The following is an 18,928-nucleotide window of genomic DNA, read 5'->3' as shown; positions in this document are numbered from 1 at the left end:
GGACTTGGCTAGCTACAGGTGTTTAATGACCGTATGTTAACTTATCATTTACTACATCGATTATAAAGTATGTGGACACCTTCAAATTAGTGGATTTGGCTATTTCAGCGACATGTTGCTGACAAGTGTGTAAAATTGAGCACACAACCATGCTATCTCCATAGACAAACATTGGCAGTATAATGACCTTACTGAAGAGCTCAGTGACGTTCAACGTGACATAGGATGCCACCTTTTCAACAAGTCAGTTTGTCAAATTTCTGCCCTGCTAGAGCTGCCCCGGTCAACTGTAAGTGCTGTTATTGTGAAGTGGAAACGTCTAGAAGCAACAGCCGCGAAGTGGTAGGTCACACATGCGCACAGAACGGGACCGCCGAGTGCTGAAGGGCGTAAAAAAAAGTATGTTGCAACACTCACTATCGAGCTCCAACTGCCTCTAGAAGCAACGTCAGCACAATAACTGTTTGTCGGGAGCTTCCTGAAATGTGTTTCCATGGCCGAGCAGCCGAACACAAGCCTAAGATCACCATGTGCAATGCCAAGCTTTGGCTGGAGTGGTGTAAAGCTCAATGCGCTTGATTGGACTCTGGAGCAGTGGAAACGCGTTCTCTGGTGGGATGAATCACGCTTAACCATCTGGCAGTACAACGGACGAATCTGGGTTTCGCAGATGCCAGGAGAACGCTATCTGCCGCAATGCATAGAGCCAACTGTAATGTTTGGTGGAGGAGGAATAATGGTCTGGGGCTGTTTTTCATGGTTCAGGCTAGGCCCCTTAGTTCCAGTGAATGGAAATCTTAATGCTACATACAATGACATTCTAGACAATTTTGTGGCAACAGTTTGGGGAAGGCCCTTAACTGTTTCAGCATGACAATGCCCCCCCCCCCATGCACAAAGATGTCCATGCAGAATTGGTTTGTCGAGATCGGTGTGGAAGAACGTGACTGACCTGAATTGGAACGCCGACTGCGAGCCAGGCCTAATCGCCCAACATCAGTGCCCGACCTCACTAATGCTCTTGTGGCTGAATGGAAGCAAGTCCCGGCAGCACTGTTCCAACATCTAATGGAAAGCCTTCCCAGAGGAGTGGAGGCTGTTATAGCAGCAAAGGGGGACCAACTCCATATTAATGCCAATGATTTTGGAATGAGATGTTCGACTAGCAGGCGTCCACATACTTTTGGTCATGTAGTGTACCTTAAAATGCATTTTGTATCATGATTGCTGTGTGCCAGACATGCATGCAGCTAGGTATAATCAACCATTTACAAATATAAAATGTGTTTGACTGAAATAACCACTATACACACACACACACACACACACATTTCAACAGTATTGTATATTTTAAGAGTTGGTCATTTTTTTCTAAATGAGTGAATCATACAACAGCAGCTATGGAATAGCATGTCTTAAACAAAAACAGCATTTCAAAAAAATGGAATGGCTATGAAGTAGAAAAGTACATTCATTGCATTTCAGTAGCCATTGAAACAATAATCACCAGAAATCCAGCATGGTAGTGCAAAAGCAGCTCTATAAGCTTAACAAGAGATATCACTCTAGTCTATTAGAATACAGTATGAATGCTGAACAGCCTGCAAGATTCATTTAAGCTAACCTCCAACTCAAAGTCCATCACTGAACATAAATCAATTTACAAGAAGTTACGGGACATTCTGACCCAAGCAACAGCAGGAAATGTAGTTGTTCCACACAAACACCACCAAGTGTTCCTTGGTGAAAGAGAGGCCCACTCCAAGTCACCACAGTATGTCACTTGACATCAAGACAATGTTCAATGGAAGGAGCTGCTGCACTTGAGGAATTGTCAACTGTTGCCCCTGAAATATTGCAAGAAAATAAACTTTACTCAACCACACTGGACATTGGATCAAAGCTACTTTTTAGATTACAATCAATGTGTTGTATTTCACAAAAAAGGCAAAGGTTACAATCAAGGTTAGATAATCTGACAATTGACAGGTCTGGCCCTTGATCTTAAAGACATGCTCTGGAACTTTGGCGACTAGTAAGTACAGCATTTTTTTAAACCTCCCGCTATGGGCTGAATGTTTAAGTGTAGTTCATACATACTCTTTAAAAGGTGCATTCTGTCAAATGTTCACATGCAAATAGCCCTTATTCGGTACAATATGCAAACTTTGTCTATGATAAAGGCCAATCTAGTGGAAGTAAGGAAATGCATTCCTAGGAGAAACGACTGAGGGGTGTCAAGATAAGGGCAATGCATTCCAATTGGAATCTGCATGCTTGGATTTGAAAGAAAAATATATTTGAGCCCTTAGATCATGAAATATGAGGTCTAGGAAGATAGAGACAGTGATAGATTGACTTCTGCACGAAAGGAAGAACCAAGAGGGATGAATGAGACTCAACTAGCTTTAGCCCCTTGCATTAAACCAGAAATTTGCAGATCGAATCAAGCTTTACCAGTATTTTTTTAACTTTGCATGCCAATAGACAATCAGGAATGAACAAACACCTCAGAAATCCTGGATGATCCGGAAGTGGTTCTCGATGGATGCGGGCTCATCCTCAAAGTGCAGCTTCTGGCTGAGTCGGGCCCCTAGATCCTCAAGTTTCTTGACAAAGCGACCATGCTCTCGGCCCACCCAGGCTCGCATGGGGTCACGCACCTCGTACGGTGTCACGTGGGCGTGGACCGCAACCCCGCTGGCCGCCAGTTCCCCCAGCGCCCGCTTGTCAGTCACCCAGGTCTCGCTGCCTCCCGGGTGGCCACCGTCCAGCCAGTACATGTCTGAAAGGCGCTCCACAAATGGCCCCAGCTCCGGGTCAGCCCGCGCCCTCGCCAGCTCGTACACCATCTGGTTGAGCACCACGCAGCCTTTGCTGAAGCCAACCACGGCCAAGGAGAAACCCGGGGAGACTGTGTCGCCACCCCTTTGAAGCGGGAGGGGGTTAGGCAAGCCAGCTCGCTCCATGCCGTTGCTCAGCAGTGCCCTACAAATCAGTTATAATTGAGTCATTTGGCAGATTATCTAAAGCAATTTACAGTAAATTGAGACAACTGCATAAAAAATAAGGGCATTCGGAAAGTATTGAGTCCCCTTGACTTTTCCCCACATTTTGTTAAGTTAGCCTTTTTTAAACAATCCTCAATCTACACACAATACCGCATAATGACAAAGTAAAAACAGGTTTAGAAATGTTTTGTTAATTTATTTAAAAAAATATCACATTTACATAAGTATTCAGACTCAGGACTTTGTTGAAGCACCTTTGGCAGCAATTACAGCCTCAATTCTTCTTGGGTATTATACTAGAAGCATGGCACACCTGTATTTGGGGAGTTTATCCCATTCTTCTCTGTAGATCCTCAAGCACTGTCAGGTTGGTTGGGGAGCGTCGCTGCACACCTATTTTCAGGTGTCTCCAGAGATGTTCGATCAGGTTCTAGCTGAGCCACTCAAGGACATTCATCGACTTGTGCCGAAGCCACTCCTGCGTTGTCTTGGCTGTGTGCTTAGGGTCGTTGTCCTGTTAGAAGGTGAACCTTCGCTCCAGTCTGAGATCCTGAGTGCTCTGGAGCAGGTTTTCATCAAGAATCTCTGTACTTTATTCCATTCTTCTTTCCCTCGATCCTGACTAGTCTCCCAGTCCCTGCTGCTGAAAAACATCCCCACAGTATGCTGCTGCTGCCACCATGCTTCACTGTAGGGATGGTGCCAGGTTTCTTCCAGATGTGACGCTTGGCATTCAGGCCAAAGAGTTGAATCTAGGTTTCATCAGACCAGAGAATCTTGTTTCTCATGGTCTGAGAGTCTTTATGTGCCTTTTGGCAAACTCCAAGTGGGCTGTCATGTGCCTTTTTACTGAGGTGTGGCTTCAGTCTGGCCACTCTACCATAAAGGCCTGATTGGTAGAGTGCTGCAGAGATGGTTGTCCTTCTGGAAGGTTCTCCCATCTCCACAGTGGAACTCTGTCAGAGTGACCGTCGGGTTCTTGGTCACCTTCCTGACCAAGGCCCTTCTCCCCAGATTGCTCAGTTTGGCAGGGTGTCCAGCTCTAGGAAGAGTCTTGGTGGTTCAACATTTCTTCCATTTAAGAATGGAAGCCACTGTGTTCTTGGGAACCTTCAATGCTGCAGCAATTTTTTGCTATCTTTCCCCAGACCTGTGCCTCAACACAATCCAGTCTCGGAGCTCTACGGACAATTCCTTTTGACCTCATGGCTTGGTTTTTGCTTTGATGTCAACTTAGGCACACACCTGTCTATAAGGTCCCCATCTAAATCATGTCCAATCAATTGAATTTACCACAGGTGGACTCCAATCAAGTTGAAGAAACATCTCAAGGATGATCAATAAACAGGATGCACCTGAGGCCAATTTTGAGTCTCATAGTAAAGGGTGTGAATACTTAGGTAAATAAGGTATTTAAAAAATCATATAAGTTCGCAAAAATGTCTAAACCTGTTTCCGCTTTGTCATTATGGGGTAGTGTGTAGATTGAGGAAAAAGAAATCAAATCAATTTTAGAATAAGGCTGTAATGTAACAAAATGTGGAAAAAGTCAAGGGGTCTGAGGTAGTGAGTGTTAGTGACAATCACAGTGCTAGAATAAAACATTACGAGATGGGATACCTCAGGTGGCGAAATGCTCCATAGTCAGGTGAGTGCTCGGGCGCTCCAAACAGGTTGCTCTCCACAAAGTTGTGATAGCAGCTGAACTTGTGCAGGTACATGCGGGAGGCTCGGATCACCCACACGTGGCGGTCAGGGAAGCGGTGACCCAGGGTGAGGGCGACGTTCTCCAGGCTCCAGGACAGCCACTGCGCCTCCTCTGGCTGGAGCGACATCTCCTGCTGGAAGTTCTAGGGATGAGAGATGGACAGAGGAACAGTGGTGTACGAGATAGACGGGGAGGAGTGGGTTGGGTGGAGGCGGAGGGAAGTGGGGAAAAGGAGAGGGGGTCAGTGAAAAGGGAAATAGACAGATGGGGGTGCGAGTGGGGGAGATGGACAGAAGGGAAAGGGCCGAGGATGGAGAGAGAGAAAGATGGGGTGAGTCACCTGGCTTAAAGCAGCTTAAGAAGGGTTCATGTTTTTGTGCATCATGGCAACTAAATAACAACCGCATCAATTGGGAGACAAGACCTGTTCTGCAGTGTCATGCAGTTCGCCTAACAATGACCATGAACTAATTCTGAGGGGAAAAAAGGCTACCCTCATGTATTTGGTCCTTGGGTGGAAAACAAAACTAACTAAACTAGTTTTTAAACTATCCTCCTCCCAATGGAGTTTAACACATCAGGTGAAAGAGTGGTCCCTATGTGATCATGGTCTGGGGTTGCATACATAGACATTAAAGGGGTCGCATACAATGAACACATTCATTAACAATTGCTGAGCATCACACTCGCAACATCTTCAGAATACTAACATTCCCTCGGAAATACTAAGACACCCTTGGAATCATAACATTTTAGTAGGCTAGTCTGTTGGAACTCTTGGAATAGATGTTATTATTTGTGGGCAGGAGTATGTGAATTCGACACTCCACTTGAAATGTAAACAACCATAGCTGTAACCAATTTAGCTAACAGGATTATAGGCTGGCTACGCAACGGCCTTTCACCCGTATGCTTGGCATCAATTGGCATACGTGTATAATGTTACCAACCTGCATAATGCCATGACAAATAGCTGAAATGTTCATTTGATGGCGAAATAAGTGATATTCATATGTACCTGCCTGACAAAACCCACACCTCTCACCTGTATGTCTCCAGGGAAAAACACAACATGTGCACTGCGATATTCGGCGTCTGAACCGCACCGTCCCTGTGAATCCAAAGTACTGAGTAGAAGCAAGTCGTTGACTCGGTCCGGTTGGCATCCCGGAATGTCGACCAGTCTCCGCAGTCGCGACGGGCTCCCAGGGCGTGTTTCCTGGACTCCAGGCAGAGAATGCTCTGGAGGCTCGAATGACGATGAACCTGCTGCAGCGCTCATTGCTTTTGCTGCACAATGAAAGCCCGTTGCAACTCCACGAGTGGTTATCATGGGGGCTAAAACCGGATTAGTGTAGTTTAGACGCAAATGCAGTCAGTTAATGTACAGCATCCTAGACAGACATACGACAATGAACGTGCAATATCGACAAAATAGTCATAAACAACTTTCTACCTTATGTCGTTGTAGTTCCTCCTCAACATCGTTGTTTTTCCTGGACGTTGATAATCTTGTCAACCTGGGTGACGCTAAAGCGAGTACTGTTGTTGTCTTTGCATTTTGGTCCTCCACGTGTCGCTGTTTGCCAAGGACGTCAGCACGGGAACCAGCCCTCATCCGGTTCCTGTAAGCAAAATACGAATTGCGCATGATCACAGCAAAGACCGTACAATATAAAGATGGGCAGAAACTGCTTCTCCAATAGAAAACCCCGATCACGCTTGTAGTAGGCGAAGTCATGGTGTCTTTTGCTTTCTAAACTCATGCGCTGAAACACGTAATCGGTTCTAACGGTCGTCTCGCGCCAAACTGCGCATGTGCAGACCGTGAAATCAAAGGCAGACCTTCAATAAATTGTTTTGGATGAAAACGTGTCAGTTTGTCACTTTCATGAGGTTGGCGGCCCGGCTCTAGGTTGTGCTTTTAGATTTGAGAAAATTGACAACTAAGAAAGAATTTGTCACCTCTCTAAATGACTTCTGAAACCCCAATCCCTGGCCTGGTCTGCTTTGCATGCCTTCCCGGAAGTCTCGCGATGTTGCCTCTCGGTTTATAAACTCAATGGTTGAAGTTTGAATTTACCACTGAGTTACTAAACCCAGAGGTGCAGTATCGTGAGAGACTTACGGGAACGCTTACGAAGCAGACCAGGCCGGGGTTTGAGAAGTCAATTAGAGAAGTGACTAATTATTCCTTAGTTGTTAATTTTCACAAAATCTAAAGGCACAACCTAGATTCGAGCCAATGTTTTAAGTACTTGAACATCTTATTACGCTAACCTCGTGAAAGTGACAAACTGCCACGTTTTCATTTACATAAAAAATAACTTTTGTATCGAAGATGTGCCTTTGATTTGACAGCCTGCACCAACGCAATTTGGCGCGAAACGACAGTTAGCCCAGATGGTGTGCTTCTGCGCATGAGTTTAGTTTAGCCGACGTCGCCATTACATGGTTTACAAGTGTGATCGGGGATTTCTCTGGTTTCCACTAGTTACCACAGTCACCATGTCAAATTTGGCTATCGTAAAAAGTAATGTAAACAAAAATTTGCTTTTTGGTATTAATTGAAGGTTAGTCATAAGGTTAGCAGTGTGGTTAGGATTAGGTTTAAAATCAGATTTTAACCAGAAAATTGTAGAAATGGGCGGGGTTTATAACTTTGTGGCTGTGGTAACTAGTGACGACCGATTTCTATTGGAGAGGCAGCTTCTGAATCACAGATTTTGCAACCTGTATACGTTTTTCGCTTTACAGTAGACACTTGATTGACTGTGTGTTGGCGTTTTTCGTGGTTATTAGAACGCAAGTATTACATTATGGCTACATATCAGGCCAGCACGAGAGATGTTTAGCATGTCATGTTTTATATGTTAATGAATGCATTTATGAACTGCGCTTGCTTACTCTTGTGTAACAACTGTATTGGCCATGTTTTGGATTTGTATCATTTTGGTTGATGACAACATTCAAAGTTACAAGTGGGATATTCATTTGACACAGATGCGTTTGTAATGTTTCTATAAAAAAATGTACTCCATGTTTATGTTTGATATATTGTTTATGTTATGATGGCGAGATATCACATACTTTTCGATCAACCAAGCTGCAGTTTGCCACATAATGTTATAGACATATTGACATTTTTGTGATGAAAATGTTACATTTCTCCATGAAGTTGTATCTAAATGGAGTAAAACAGATAATCCCAAAATTTAGAACTTTTCAACCATCAGAATATGATAGAGAGACCCAAGGAAATACAGTACAGTTGTCAAATAACTGGTGTTTAGCTACAATTTGTATCTGGTGAAATAGACCACTGCAAAATCAGCCTACCTAAAGTTCAGTGACATGGGTTCCTTCAGGGGGATGGCTCATAGTGCCATAAGCCAGCGTCTGGTCGCCTGCCTCCTCAATGTCTCAGAAGCCCGCAGGAAGGAATTGGTGGAAACAGTGGCCAGGGCAGCTGTATTTGACAGTAATGGTGAGTTACCCCTGTAAAAATGTTTCATTGTTCACTGCATATACAGTAGTAACAGTGATAGGAGTGAAAAATAGTTATGATTTAACAAAATATGATGGTTTCTTCATGGATTTATGCATCTTTCCGATTGTATGCATCTTGTCAGGCGGACGGCGAGAAGGGACAACAGTGCTCAACATCTTTAATGACCAAGACTACAACCGGTCTGTCATCACCATCGTGGCCAGTATTGACTGCATCAGTGAGTCTCTGTCCTTTTATTGGGGAAAAACAACAACTACACTAAGGGACATTTCCTACAGGCTTTGTTCGGGATCACAATGTTACAATAAATATGACAAGTACTTTGCAAAGGTCTTCATTATCCTCCGACAATCTTTTAGTCTTATGAGGGGCAGTGGTATAGTAACCCCTGAACATGGCTGCCTAAACATTTTTCAAGCAGACCAGGAATTAAGCATCCTAATTTAACCAATAACTGAACCCTGATTTCACTTGTCATTCCAATAATAGAAGGCGTTGTCAATGTGTTTCTGTTGCAGAGGAGGCAGTGCTGTCTGCGTGTGAGCAGGCCTGTCGACTGATTGACATGAGTGCCTATGCAGGCGGCCACCCAACGATGGGCGCTGTGGACCTGGTGCCCCTCTACCCTCTGGGAGAGGAGGTGGGACTGGGGGACTGTGCCAAAGAAGCTAGAGGTGTGTGTGTGTGGTGTGCGTGTGCCTGCATTTATGTGTCTACACTTTAAAGCTTTGGCCCCCTCTTTCTCTCTTCTCAGTACATCATGTTGTATGCTGTATACGTGTGAATTGTGCGGCGCCTCATGCAGTGGTGTATGTACAGTGTCTTCAGAAAGTATTCATACCCCTTGACTTATTCCACATTTTGTTGTTACAGCCTGAATTAAAAATTGATTACTTTTCCCCCCCACCCATTTACACACAATACCCGATTCACTAATTTGTTTGTAAACAGTTAACAATCTAATTGGCTACCACATGTTCTTGTCAAACTTTCAACAGAGTAGCTAGCAAGCAACAAGATATGCCAAATAACTCAGATTTGACCATTCAAACACAAATCGCATTGCCAGGAATCAGATTTGTATCTGACGTCAAACCACTTGCGACAGTGGTTTGAAATGTGGCTCGAAATATCTGATTCATGTGCATTTTTGGCTGTTCAGCTTGCAGGAAATGGAACCGATTCGAATCGGATATGCACGCATTTTGGAGTTGAGTCACTTCAAACTGCCAATGTGAACAAGGCTTATGAGTTTTCCACATCTGGATTGTGCAATATTTGCCCATTATTCTTTTCAAAATTCTTGCTACCATTTTTAGGTCTTGCCATAGATTTAAGTGAAATAAGTTTTTTATTGTTTGTTTTTTAACCCTTTTTTTCTCCCATTTTCGTGGTATCCAATTGGTACAGTGTAAGTCAGAAGTTTACACATACCTTAGCCAACTACATTTAAACTCAGTTTTTCACAATTCCTGACATTTAATCCTAGTAAACATTCCCTGTCTTAGTTAAGTTAGGATCACCACTTTATTTTAAGAATGTGAAATGTCAGAATAATATTAGAGAGAATTATTTATTTCAGCTTTTATTTCTTTCATCACATTCTCAGTGGGTCAGAAGTTTACGTAAACTCAATTAGTATTTGGTAGCATTGCCTTTCAATTCTTTAACTTGGGTCAAACGTTTCGGCTAGCCTTCCACAAGCTTCCCACAATAAGTTGGGTGAATTTTGTTCCATTCCTCGTCACAGAGCTGGGGTAACTGAGTCAGGTTTGTAGGCCTCCTTGCTCGCACACGCTTTTTCAGTTCTGCCCACAAATTTTCTATGGGATTGAGGTCAGGGCTTTGTGATGGCCACTCCAATACCTTGACTTTGTTGTCCTTAAGCCATTTTGCCACAACTTTGGAAATATGCTTGGGGTCATTGTCCATTTGGAAGACCCATTTGCGACCAAGCTTTAACTTCCTGACTGATGTCTTGAGATGTTGCTTCAATGTAACCACATCATTTTACCTCCTCATGATGCCATCTATTTTGTGAAATGCACCAGTCCCTCCTGCAGCAAAGCACCCCCACAACATGATGCCGCCACCCCCGTGCTTCAAGGTTGAGATGGTGTTCTTCAGCTTAAGCGTCCCCATTTTTCCTCCAAACATAACGATGGTCATTATGGCCAAACTATTTTTGTTTCATCAGACCAGAGGACATTTCTCCAAAAAGTACGATATTTGTCCCCATGTGCAGTTGCAAACCGATATAGTACTCGTTTCACTGTGAATATAGATACTTTTGTACCCGTTTCCTCCAGAATCTTCACAAGGTCCTTTGCTGTTGTTGTGGGATTGATTTGCACTTTTCGCACCAAAGTACATTCATCTCTAGGAGACTGAATGTGACTCCTTCCTGAGCGGTATTACGGCTACGTGGTCCCGTGGTGTTTATACTTGTGTACTCTTGTTTGTACAGATGAACGTGGTACCTTTAGGCGTTTGGAAATTGCTCCCAAGGATGAACCAGACTTGTGGAGGTCTACAATTTTTTTTTCTGAGGTTTTGGCTGATTTCTTTTGATTTTGCCATGATGTCAAGCAAAGAGGCTCTGAGTTTGTAGGTAGGCCTTGAAATACATCCACAGGTACACCTCACATTTGAGTCAAATTATGTCAATTAGCCTATCAGAAGCTTCTAAAGCCATGACACCATTTTCTGGAATTTCCCAAGTTGTGTAAAGGCACAGTCAACTTAGTGTATGTAAACTTCTGACCCACTGAAATTGTGATATAGTGAATTATAAGTGAAATAATCTGTTTGTAAACAATTTTTGGAAAAATGACTTGTGTCATGCACAAAGTAGATGTCCTAGCCGACTTGCCAAAACTATAGTTTGTTAACACGAATTTGTAGAGTGGTTGAAAAACGAGTTGTAATGACTCCAACCTAAGTGTATGTAACCTTCCTACTTCAACTGTATGTGTTAACCCATCCTCTCACCCTGTCCAGCGGTGGCTGCTGGGCTGACTGAACGGGTCAGTGGCACCAGTGCTTTCTTCTTTGGTTGGGCAGACTCACCCCAGCACCGAGGCCTGGCGCAGAGACGCAAGGAGATGGGCTGGTTCAGGAAGAATCCAGACACAGGAGCCATCCGACCAGACGTGGGGCCCCTGCCACAGAAACGATATGGCCTCACAGGTTAGCACTCGCTTAGGGCTTGGCGGTTGGTGGATGTCCTGTGCACGCAAATACTGAGAGGTGATTTTTAAAACATAGGGTTAGGCTAGATTTGCATGTTTCATTCTGAGGACAGGCCCTCAGTGCCCCCACATTACACTCATGAAGTATAGCACAGAGAGAGTGAACCCAGTAACCACTAATTGGGCACATTTGAAAATAACCGCATCTCTGTACCTCTTTGTTCGCACTATCTTGTGACTTTTTGTTTGATCTTCTGACCTTTGACCCCACCTTTGCCATGCAGGCATCGGAGCTAGTCCCTACGTCATGAACTGCAACGTCACCATCGACACCCAGGACCTGGCTCTGGGGCGCAGCATCGCCATGTCGATTAGGGAGTCTACTCCTGGGGGGATACCGGGGGTGCAAGTGCTGGCCCTGCCACACGAGGGTGCCGTGGAGATAGCCTGCAATGTGGAGAGCATGAAGGGGAACCCTCCTAGCCAGGTTGGGGAGAGGGGCGAGCCGTGGCCCACCTTCAGTATTGGTGGGCAGCTATACTGCCACGCCCCAGCATCTCTTATCACAGCCAGGGTGGCAGAGCTGGCAGGACGGCAGGGGGTGGCCACTAAGGGCACGGCGCTGGTGGGGTTCACGCCCCATGAGTGCAGAGGCCTGGCAGAGAGAGCTTTGTCACTGGGCATCGCTGAGTTCTGGAAAGAACTGCGCAGGTTACACATGTAACCTTCCAAACTTTACTACAAAACCTCAACGTTTTGTATTATTCAGGTTGATTGAACGAAGAATGTAAAAGGACATGCAAGCTGTTATCGGCAAGGTTTAAAGCATATGAATTGCACAAATGCACAACTATTACACAACAGTTTTGAATCTGTGGGCTCTGGATTTGATGTAGCACATCTGAACAAGGATATTGTACAGAGAATCTTATTTAGTGTGGTGATCATGGTTGAAAACATCCATGCCATAGTCCTTAACTGTGATCATCTTAATATAAGTACTCATCAAGACACAAAGGGACAAATTACCAATTTAGAGTTGAGGTAATACTTTTTTGTAAATCATTTAACGATGTCAGTGGGATACTTACACAATTTATTTTGTTAAGCGTGCATATCTCAAGTCAGAATAACACTGAAAGTGCTGCAAAATGTTGCAATTTATTGTTCTATTTAACAGGTTAATCCTTCTTTATTTGACTTCTACTAATCTATAAAGAATAAACATGACTTTACTATAACTTTACTATTTTCATATTATTGTTTATAATTCTACCAAAAAATATATATAATCATGAAATCTATTGAAGGTGCGTTCTGTAACATTCTCATGTTCAAAAATCTAAAACTACCATTAATATTGGACTCAATGAGAGTAAAAAAAGCAACTGTGTATCCAGACCAAAGTGTGTACACACCTTGTGTTGTAAGACGTGGTCTAGCGTAAGCCAGGAAAGTTCTGGCCACCTTCAGACAAACAAATGTGCACACTGTTTGGCATGGTAGAGGTCTTCGCCGAGACGTGTCAAAACGCATAGACATTTGTTTGCTCTGTCTATTTACGTTTTTATTGCCTTTTGTGATTGGATTTAAAATTACCATGTTGATAGAAATGGCTCACTCCAAAAGTGGTCAAGGACAGGGTTAAGTTTAGGGCTGGTACTTAAGCTATTCAAGATAATATTTTCTCATGTCCACCACTTTGGAATTTGGGCGATGGTCAGGTCACTTCCTGTTTGGTATAAATATGGAACTGTGTTTACAGATGGGTCCTTGGTAATTTCCTGTAATTTAGCATACATCGCTTTTAGTCAGTCAGTCTGCTGAAGGCAATTTTTGCCATCCAAGATACAGATGCATAATATCCTAGAGAATTGATGTTATGTATTCATATAGGGAATAGTTTTTGCATGCGCTTTCACTATACGTTCAACTAATTGCAATATGTATGCCAATTAAATGAATCTATACTGAACACAAATATAAACACAACATGTAAAGTGTTGGTCCCATGTTTCATGAGCTGAAATAAAATATCCCAGAAATGTTCCATACGCACAAAGCTTATTTCTCTCAAATTTTGGGCACAAATTTGTTTTTAATCTCTGTTAGTGAGCATTTCTCCTTTGCCAAAATAATCCATCCACCTGACAAGTGTGGCATATAAAGAAGCTGATTAAACAGCATGATAATTACACAGTTGCACCTTGTGCTGGGGGTCAATAAAAGGCCATTAAAAATGTGCAGTTTTGTCACACAACACAATGAACACAGATGTCTCAAGTTTTGAGGGAGCATGCAATTGGCATCCTGACTGCAGGAATGTCCACACGAGCTGTTGCCAGTTCATTTCTCTACCATAAGCCGCCTCATACGTTGTTTTAGAGAGAGTGTGGGCAAGTGGTTTGCAGATGTCAATGTTGTGAACAGAGTGCCCCATGGTGGTGGTGGGGTTATGGTATGGGCAGGCATAAAGCTACGGACAACGAACACAGTTGCATTTTATCAATAGCAATTTAAATGCACAAAAATACTGTGAGATCCTGAGGTCCATTGTGAGGACCAATCTTTAAAGGAATCTGTGACCAACAGATGCATATCTGTATTCCCAGTCATGTAAAATCCATAGATTAGGGCCTAATAAATGTATTTAAAATCTATGAAATTGTTGCATGTTTTGTTTATATTTTTGTTCAGTATAGCTTGGCTACAAGAGGGATATGTACTGTATGCATGTCCACTATGCATTGTGATAATTCTACTAATTTAATTCACGATATTACTCATTTATAATTTCATCTTCACATATTCATGTTTTTAATTGTCTTTGTGTATCTGTGCACTGTGAAATTTGAGTGTTACATTAGAGAGTACTGTAGTGTGTATTGCGAGGCTATTTGCCTCCATTCTGACTCACAGTATTAACCATTTGATGACATGCAGGGGAATTTGGCTAGATGACAAGCAGATAGTGCTGGGACGAGATGATTTCACTCATTGGTTACATGAGGGCAGTTCAACCGAGTACAGGCTTAACTGAATGAACAACAAAGGTGGAATTTTATTAAATCGTTTCTGGATTGGCTACGTCTCTGAGGGAAGATCCTCAAAGCTAGATGATGTGAAGCCAGCAGCCCCACATAGGGCTACCTGCCATCAAACCCCCCCACACACCCCCTGAAAACCCTGCACAGCTAAATCAAGTGCACCTAAATAATCGAAAGGAAACATAATATTATTTTGACCCAGGTCTGTGTTTCACATACATTTAAAAGCCCACAAGCGATCTGATGGTGCGAGCTATCAAGGCATTCCAGAAATAGAATTTGGTGTTGCACCCTTAATGTATGCATGTACCATCGTTATGAATGTATGTACTTGTATGGTTTGTGTACTTTAGGTATGAATTTTCCTACAGTAGGCTATATTTGTTTGCATTAGGCGTTTATATGCATTTGTACGTTCCCTCTTAATGTGTGCACATTAATCTCTTTGTATCTTGTCCAGCTGAGGCTCTTAGTCATACAGTTAATGCAGCCATGCAGCTTCATCTCATCAGTACAGTACATACTGCACAACACACACAAACACACACTCCCTGCCGGCCTTGGGAGCATCAGGCCCCAATGTAGGTCACAGCATAAGCCCAGGGGTGTCCTGGTCCTCCCAACACTCTCACACACACGTATGGACATGTACATGGAACCCTATTCACATTTTTGCTCATTTAACTTCCAAACAGTATCTACCTCAAACTCATATATTAGCACTCACTCTGCACTTTGTTTTGAAAAGCTACCTAATTTAATCTAAGCAGCTGTCACTCATGTCACCATGCATTAGCTTACTTTTATGGGATGACAATGGTCCAGGTAATGCGTGGCATCTGGTGGCTTAGAACATGTTTGTCTGCCACAAGTCTGAAGTCTCATGTATTTCCCTCATGTAAAGAAAAAACAACTGATTGAGCATTAGATAGATAGGTACTTTATTTATTTCCAGGGAAATGTAATTTAAGTTTCTCTCGGTCTCGAGCTCACTCGGGCTCTCTCTGCTTTCCCTCTCTCACTGTCTTTTTTTTTGCTTTTTTCCTCACTCTCTTTTCCTCCCTCTCTATCAATCTACACCCCTCCCTCCCTCCCTATTAACCTCATTAGTCCTTAGTGAGTCACTTCTGATAGCCCTAACGACTGTAAATGCAACCATGCTAGATTGTAGGTTGACACTTACTTTCAAGGAGGGCCCTTTTAGATACTCACTAGAAAGTGTGGATTAGGTAGTCACTAGGCAAACAGACATTATGATAGAGTGGCATTGGTTGTCTGTTACTGTATATTTCATAGCAATAATATACTGTAGATGTTATATCAAATCAGGGGTTAATGTTACAGCCCTAATTTTCACTATAAATATTCATCTCTAATCAAATGTTCACTGTAAACATTTCATTGTAATAATCCAATGTTTTTAGAGTTGTGTGCCTTTTTAGTTCTTCGATAGATGCGACATAGGATTCTTTCGACATGAGTTGAAAGCCTGGCAGTGTATCAACTGAGGGTCATGTGACATGATACAGACATAAAGGATCTGATGTGCGCAAATGGGCAACCATTCATAAGCAAGTTATTAAGCCGATATGTGGAACATAACATTTGTTTCTTCAGTAATGTGTTTTCGCTGTGATTTTATCATTTTATTTCGGATAATTTGAGACCTGAGGTCAAGTCAGTCGTGACAGCATAACATTATCTTCCTCGGCAGTACCCAAAAGTCAAACACATACCTTTTAAACTTAGTTGATTCTGTCAATTCAAAGAAAGTAATGTATACCGTTGGTCAAATATCTTGGAACTACCTTTTGACGCAGTGTTAGAATAATTGCCCTTCTCATGTAAAGTATTATGATTTTGAAGTAGCTTTGGAGGAAACTTAAGTCTATCATGGTCACTCTCATTAAAATAGTCCAAAATGCAACGGCTATCCTCACCCGCCTTGCAGAAGCAGAATGTGCCACCTATGAAGTCAGCAGTCCCCAACCCCCACCCTGAACACATGTTATACATCCGCTGGGCACAGGCAGAGCATAACGCTGAGACACAGCTGAGAATAGGGAGAGAAAGAGAGGGGGCACTGAAGTGGAAGTATGAGTGAGCATCAGAGAGAAGGACAGAAATAGAGCGATAAAGGAATGAATTGCAGAGGGAGGCTCAGAGAGAGAGAGCAATGGTGGCGCACATGGGTTTATGGTATTGTTGCAAGAGCCTTTTCTGTCATTTTCTGTGGACATGAACCTCACGTGGATTTTGTTTTCTCAGACTCCCTGTGGATTTCCCTGCAATTCCTCCCTGGATCTAAACAGCTGTTGAAGACTTGAAGACCAAACCATGCCTTCTCTTCATTGTAGCTTCAACATGGGCCCTTGACTGGGTTCCCTGGCTGGATTCTTACTACCACGGATACCCTTCACGGTTTTTATTTAACTCTATCTTAGTCCCAATGAGATCAAAATACCTATTTTTCAAGGGAGACCTGGCGAAGAAGGATGGCGCTATGTTGCACCTCCACTCAGCACCACCACTCAGTGCATGCTCTGCAGTGAAGATTCCTCCATGTGCTATCTATACTGACGTCCCTAATCGTGGATAGCCACGGACAGGGTAAGATGCTGCCATGATGGCTGCTTTGAATGAATGACTGTCATGTAGAAATGTAAGACTGTTCAGTGTGGCACTGAATTACCACATCGTAGGTGTGTTATACATGGCCTGAGAATTGGCATGGAGACAGACAGATGGGATTTGAAAAGTATGGTTTGTGTAGCAGTGGCAAGGTTCATGGCGTGTTAAAGGACTTCATATAAAAAGGAGTATAAACTGGATGGTATGGTATGGTATTTCTCTATTACTCTCGTGCCTAAGACCCTCATACACTGCACTCCTCTCCATGCCCCCTCATACCTATGGCCCTTCTCCCCTCAGATCTACTCCCCCACTATAGTCTCACACTTTATCCGTTCTTTATCCCCCTCCCCAAGGGATATATTCATACCAAGGAGTATATACACATTTCAATGTGCCAGGTAATTCTGAATTATGCTTGAAAATTGAGTGTGGAACTCCAATGTGGAATTAAATGTGCTTCTGCGCCAGCTGTGCACTTTGGGTGGAGCAGATTTGTGTACATACATAATATTGCTCTGGTAGCACCTATCTAAACAAGATTACAGAATTTTGAGAAGCACGTAGTCGTGTTGAAAGTGCGTAGCAGCCGATATGTGATATATTGCTTCCTGATGAATAGGCAGTCTCATACAAAATGAAATGGAAGACTATGACAACAACACCGCAGCAGCCCTGAATAGGACAGAGCACTTACTCAACAGTGGATGTGATGTGGCTCAGGGCAAGGGGATGGTCAATGTCCACAGCTAGATTTTCATGCTTGGCCCGTCAAGGCACGCAATCGACTGTGTGGGCAAGGGAGACTGAGACATGCATTTAGGAAGAGGTAATTAGTCTACATGTTTTGGATAAGCATACAGTACAACAAGAAGATGATAGACAGTGAAACATAGATATGTATGCATATGGTAGTGTGCATACATTTTTATTTAATTAAATCAAATAGTTTATGTAATCAAGGTGTTGTTTACGTAATCAAGACATATGTGCGTGCTGCAGCAAGCAATCGCTTGGGAACTATGATGGCTAGGCCCGCTTGTACAGTCGTAGCGGTGTTGTAACCAAGATAAATGTAATGCTGTCTACACACCCACATTCATTTTCAGCTGACTTCAGAGGTTTAAACAACAGTTTTTTTTATACTTTATTTTATTTTAGAACATTACTGGAGTTGTTTTCAGAACAGTTGGTCCAGCAGAGGACACTGCAGGCCCAGACTGCACGTCCTTGCTTCACCCCTTTGAGTAGGGAATTGTTTCTACTAAATAATCCCTTTTTTTGGGTCAAACAGCACGTAGTCTCTTGTGAGAGACTGTTAACATAAATGTAATGTCTGTTAGCACTACTGCTGAATCTGAGAAGTGGGGGAGACATAGTTGGTTCTGGGTTCTGGAATAAAACAACACAGTACACTGCAATAAGACAAATTAAGTCAAATGATTAAGATGTCTGGGTTGCAGCAGGATGTGACTTACTGAAGATGTATGTATTTAAATGCTCAGGGGGAAGGTCCCACGGCCAATGTGAGAGGAAGAGGAAAGCTTCCTCAATTATACCAATTTACCCCCTACCCAGAGGAAGACATTTAATGACACTTTTCTGGCCCAAGTCTTTCCATATAAGCACACATACAGAAAACTGCTGCTGCTGACAAGCCAGTAATGGAATGACTGTAGGCCCATCCTCAGTTGTTCCCACACCATGGGCTCAATTTAGGACCGTGGCTTACATGTTTGCACACATTTAAGTATTGCACACAAAAGGTTCAACATAATCTTACTCTTATATTTTCACTTGTCATGGGAACAATTTGTGAGGATAATGTG

The 18,928-nt window shown here is 43.0% G+C and overlaps 2 protein-coding genes across 5 annotated transcripts; one reads left to right on the top strand and one right to left on the bottom strand.

Moving 5' to 3' along the window:
• Positions 1–1,155: 1,155 nt before the first annotated feature.
• On the bottom strand, positions 1,156–6,586 carry c19h2orf69 (chromosome 19 C2orf69 homolog). Its single transcript, XM_039015063.1, has 5 exons — positions 6,176–6,586; positions 5,765–6,057; positions 4,632–4,861; positions 2,510–2,988; positions 1,156–1,847 (listed from the first exon to the last, which is right to left on the bottom strand). The coding sequence occupies exons 2-4, from the start codon at positions 6,050–6,052 to the stop codon at positions 2,511–2,513; spliced, it is 996 nt and encodes a 331-aa protein (XP_038870991.1). The 5' UTR covers positions 6,053–6,057; positions 6,176–6,586; the 3' UTR covers positions 1,156–1,847; position 2,510.
• Positions 6,587–6,819: 233 nt separating this feature from the next.
• LOC120064467 (formimidoyltransferase-cyclodeaminase-like) lies at positions 6,820–13,471 on the top strand. 4 transcript variants are annotated; one of them, XM_039015061.1, is made up of 6 exons: positions 6,820–6,899; positions 8,088–8,206; positions 8,352–8,447; positions 8,749–8,904; positions 11,231–11,419; positions 11,706–12,145. In XM_039015061.1, exons 2-6 carry the CDS (start codon positions 8,092–8,094, stop codon positions 12,143–12,145), a joined length of 996 nt encoding a protein of 331 aa, XP_038870989.1. In that variant the 5' UTR covers positions 6,820–6,899; positions 8,088–8,091. The 4 variants fall into 4 exon arrangements, with proteins under 4 accessions (XP_038870989.1, XP_038870990.1, XP_038870988.1 ...); XM_039015062.1 differs by lacking the exon at positions 6,820–6,899 and adding an exon at positions 6,935–7,252; XM_039015060.1 differs by lacking the exon at positions 6,820–6,899 and adding an exon at positions 7,299–7,524.
• Positions 13,472–18,928: the final 5,457 nt, after the last annotated feature.

The sequence above is a fragment of the Salvelinus namaycush genome, chromosome 19, assembly GCF_016432855.1.
Source record: "Salvelinus namaycush isolate Seneca chromosome 19, SaNama_1.0, whole genome shotgun sequence".
Lineage (NCBI taxonomy): Eukaryota > Metazoa > Chordata > Actinopteri > Salmoniformes > Salmonidae > Salvelinus > Salvelinus namaycush.
Note: the sequence above shows the minus strand (reverse complement) of the source record. Positions and strands in the feature narration are given on the sequence as shown.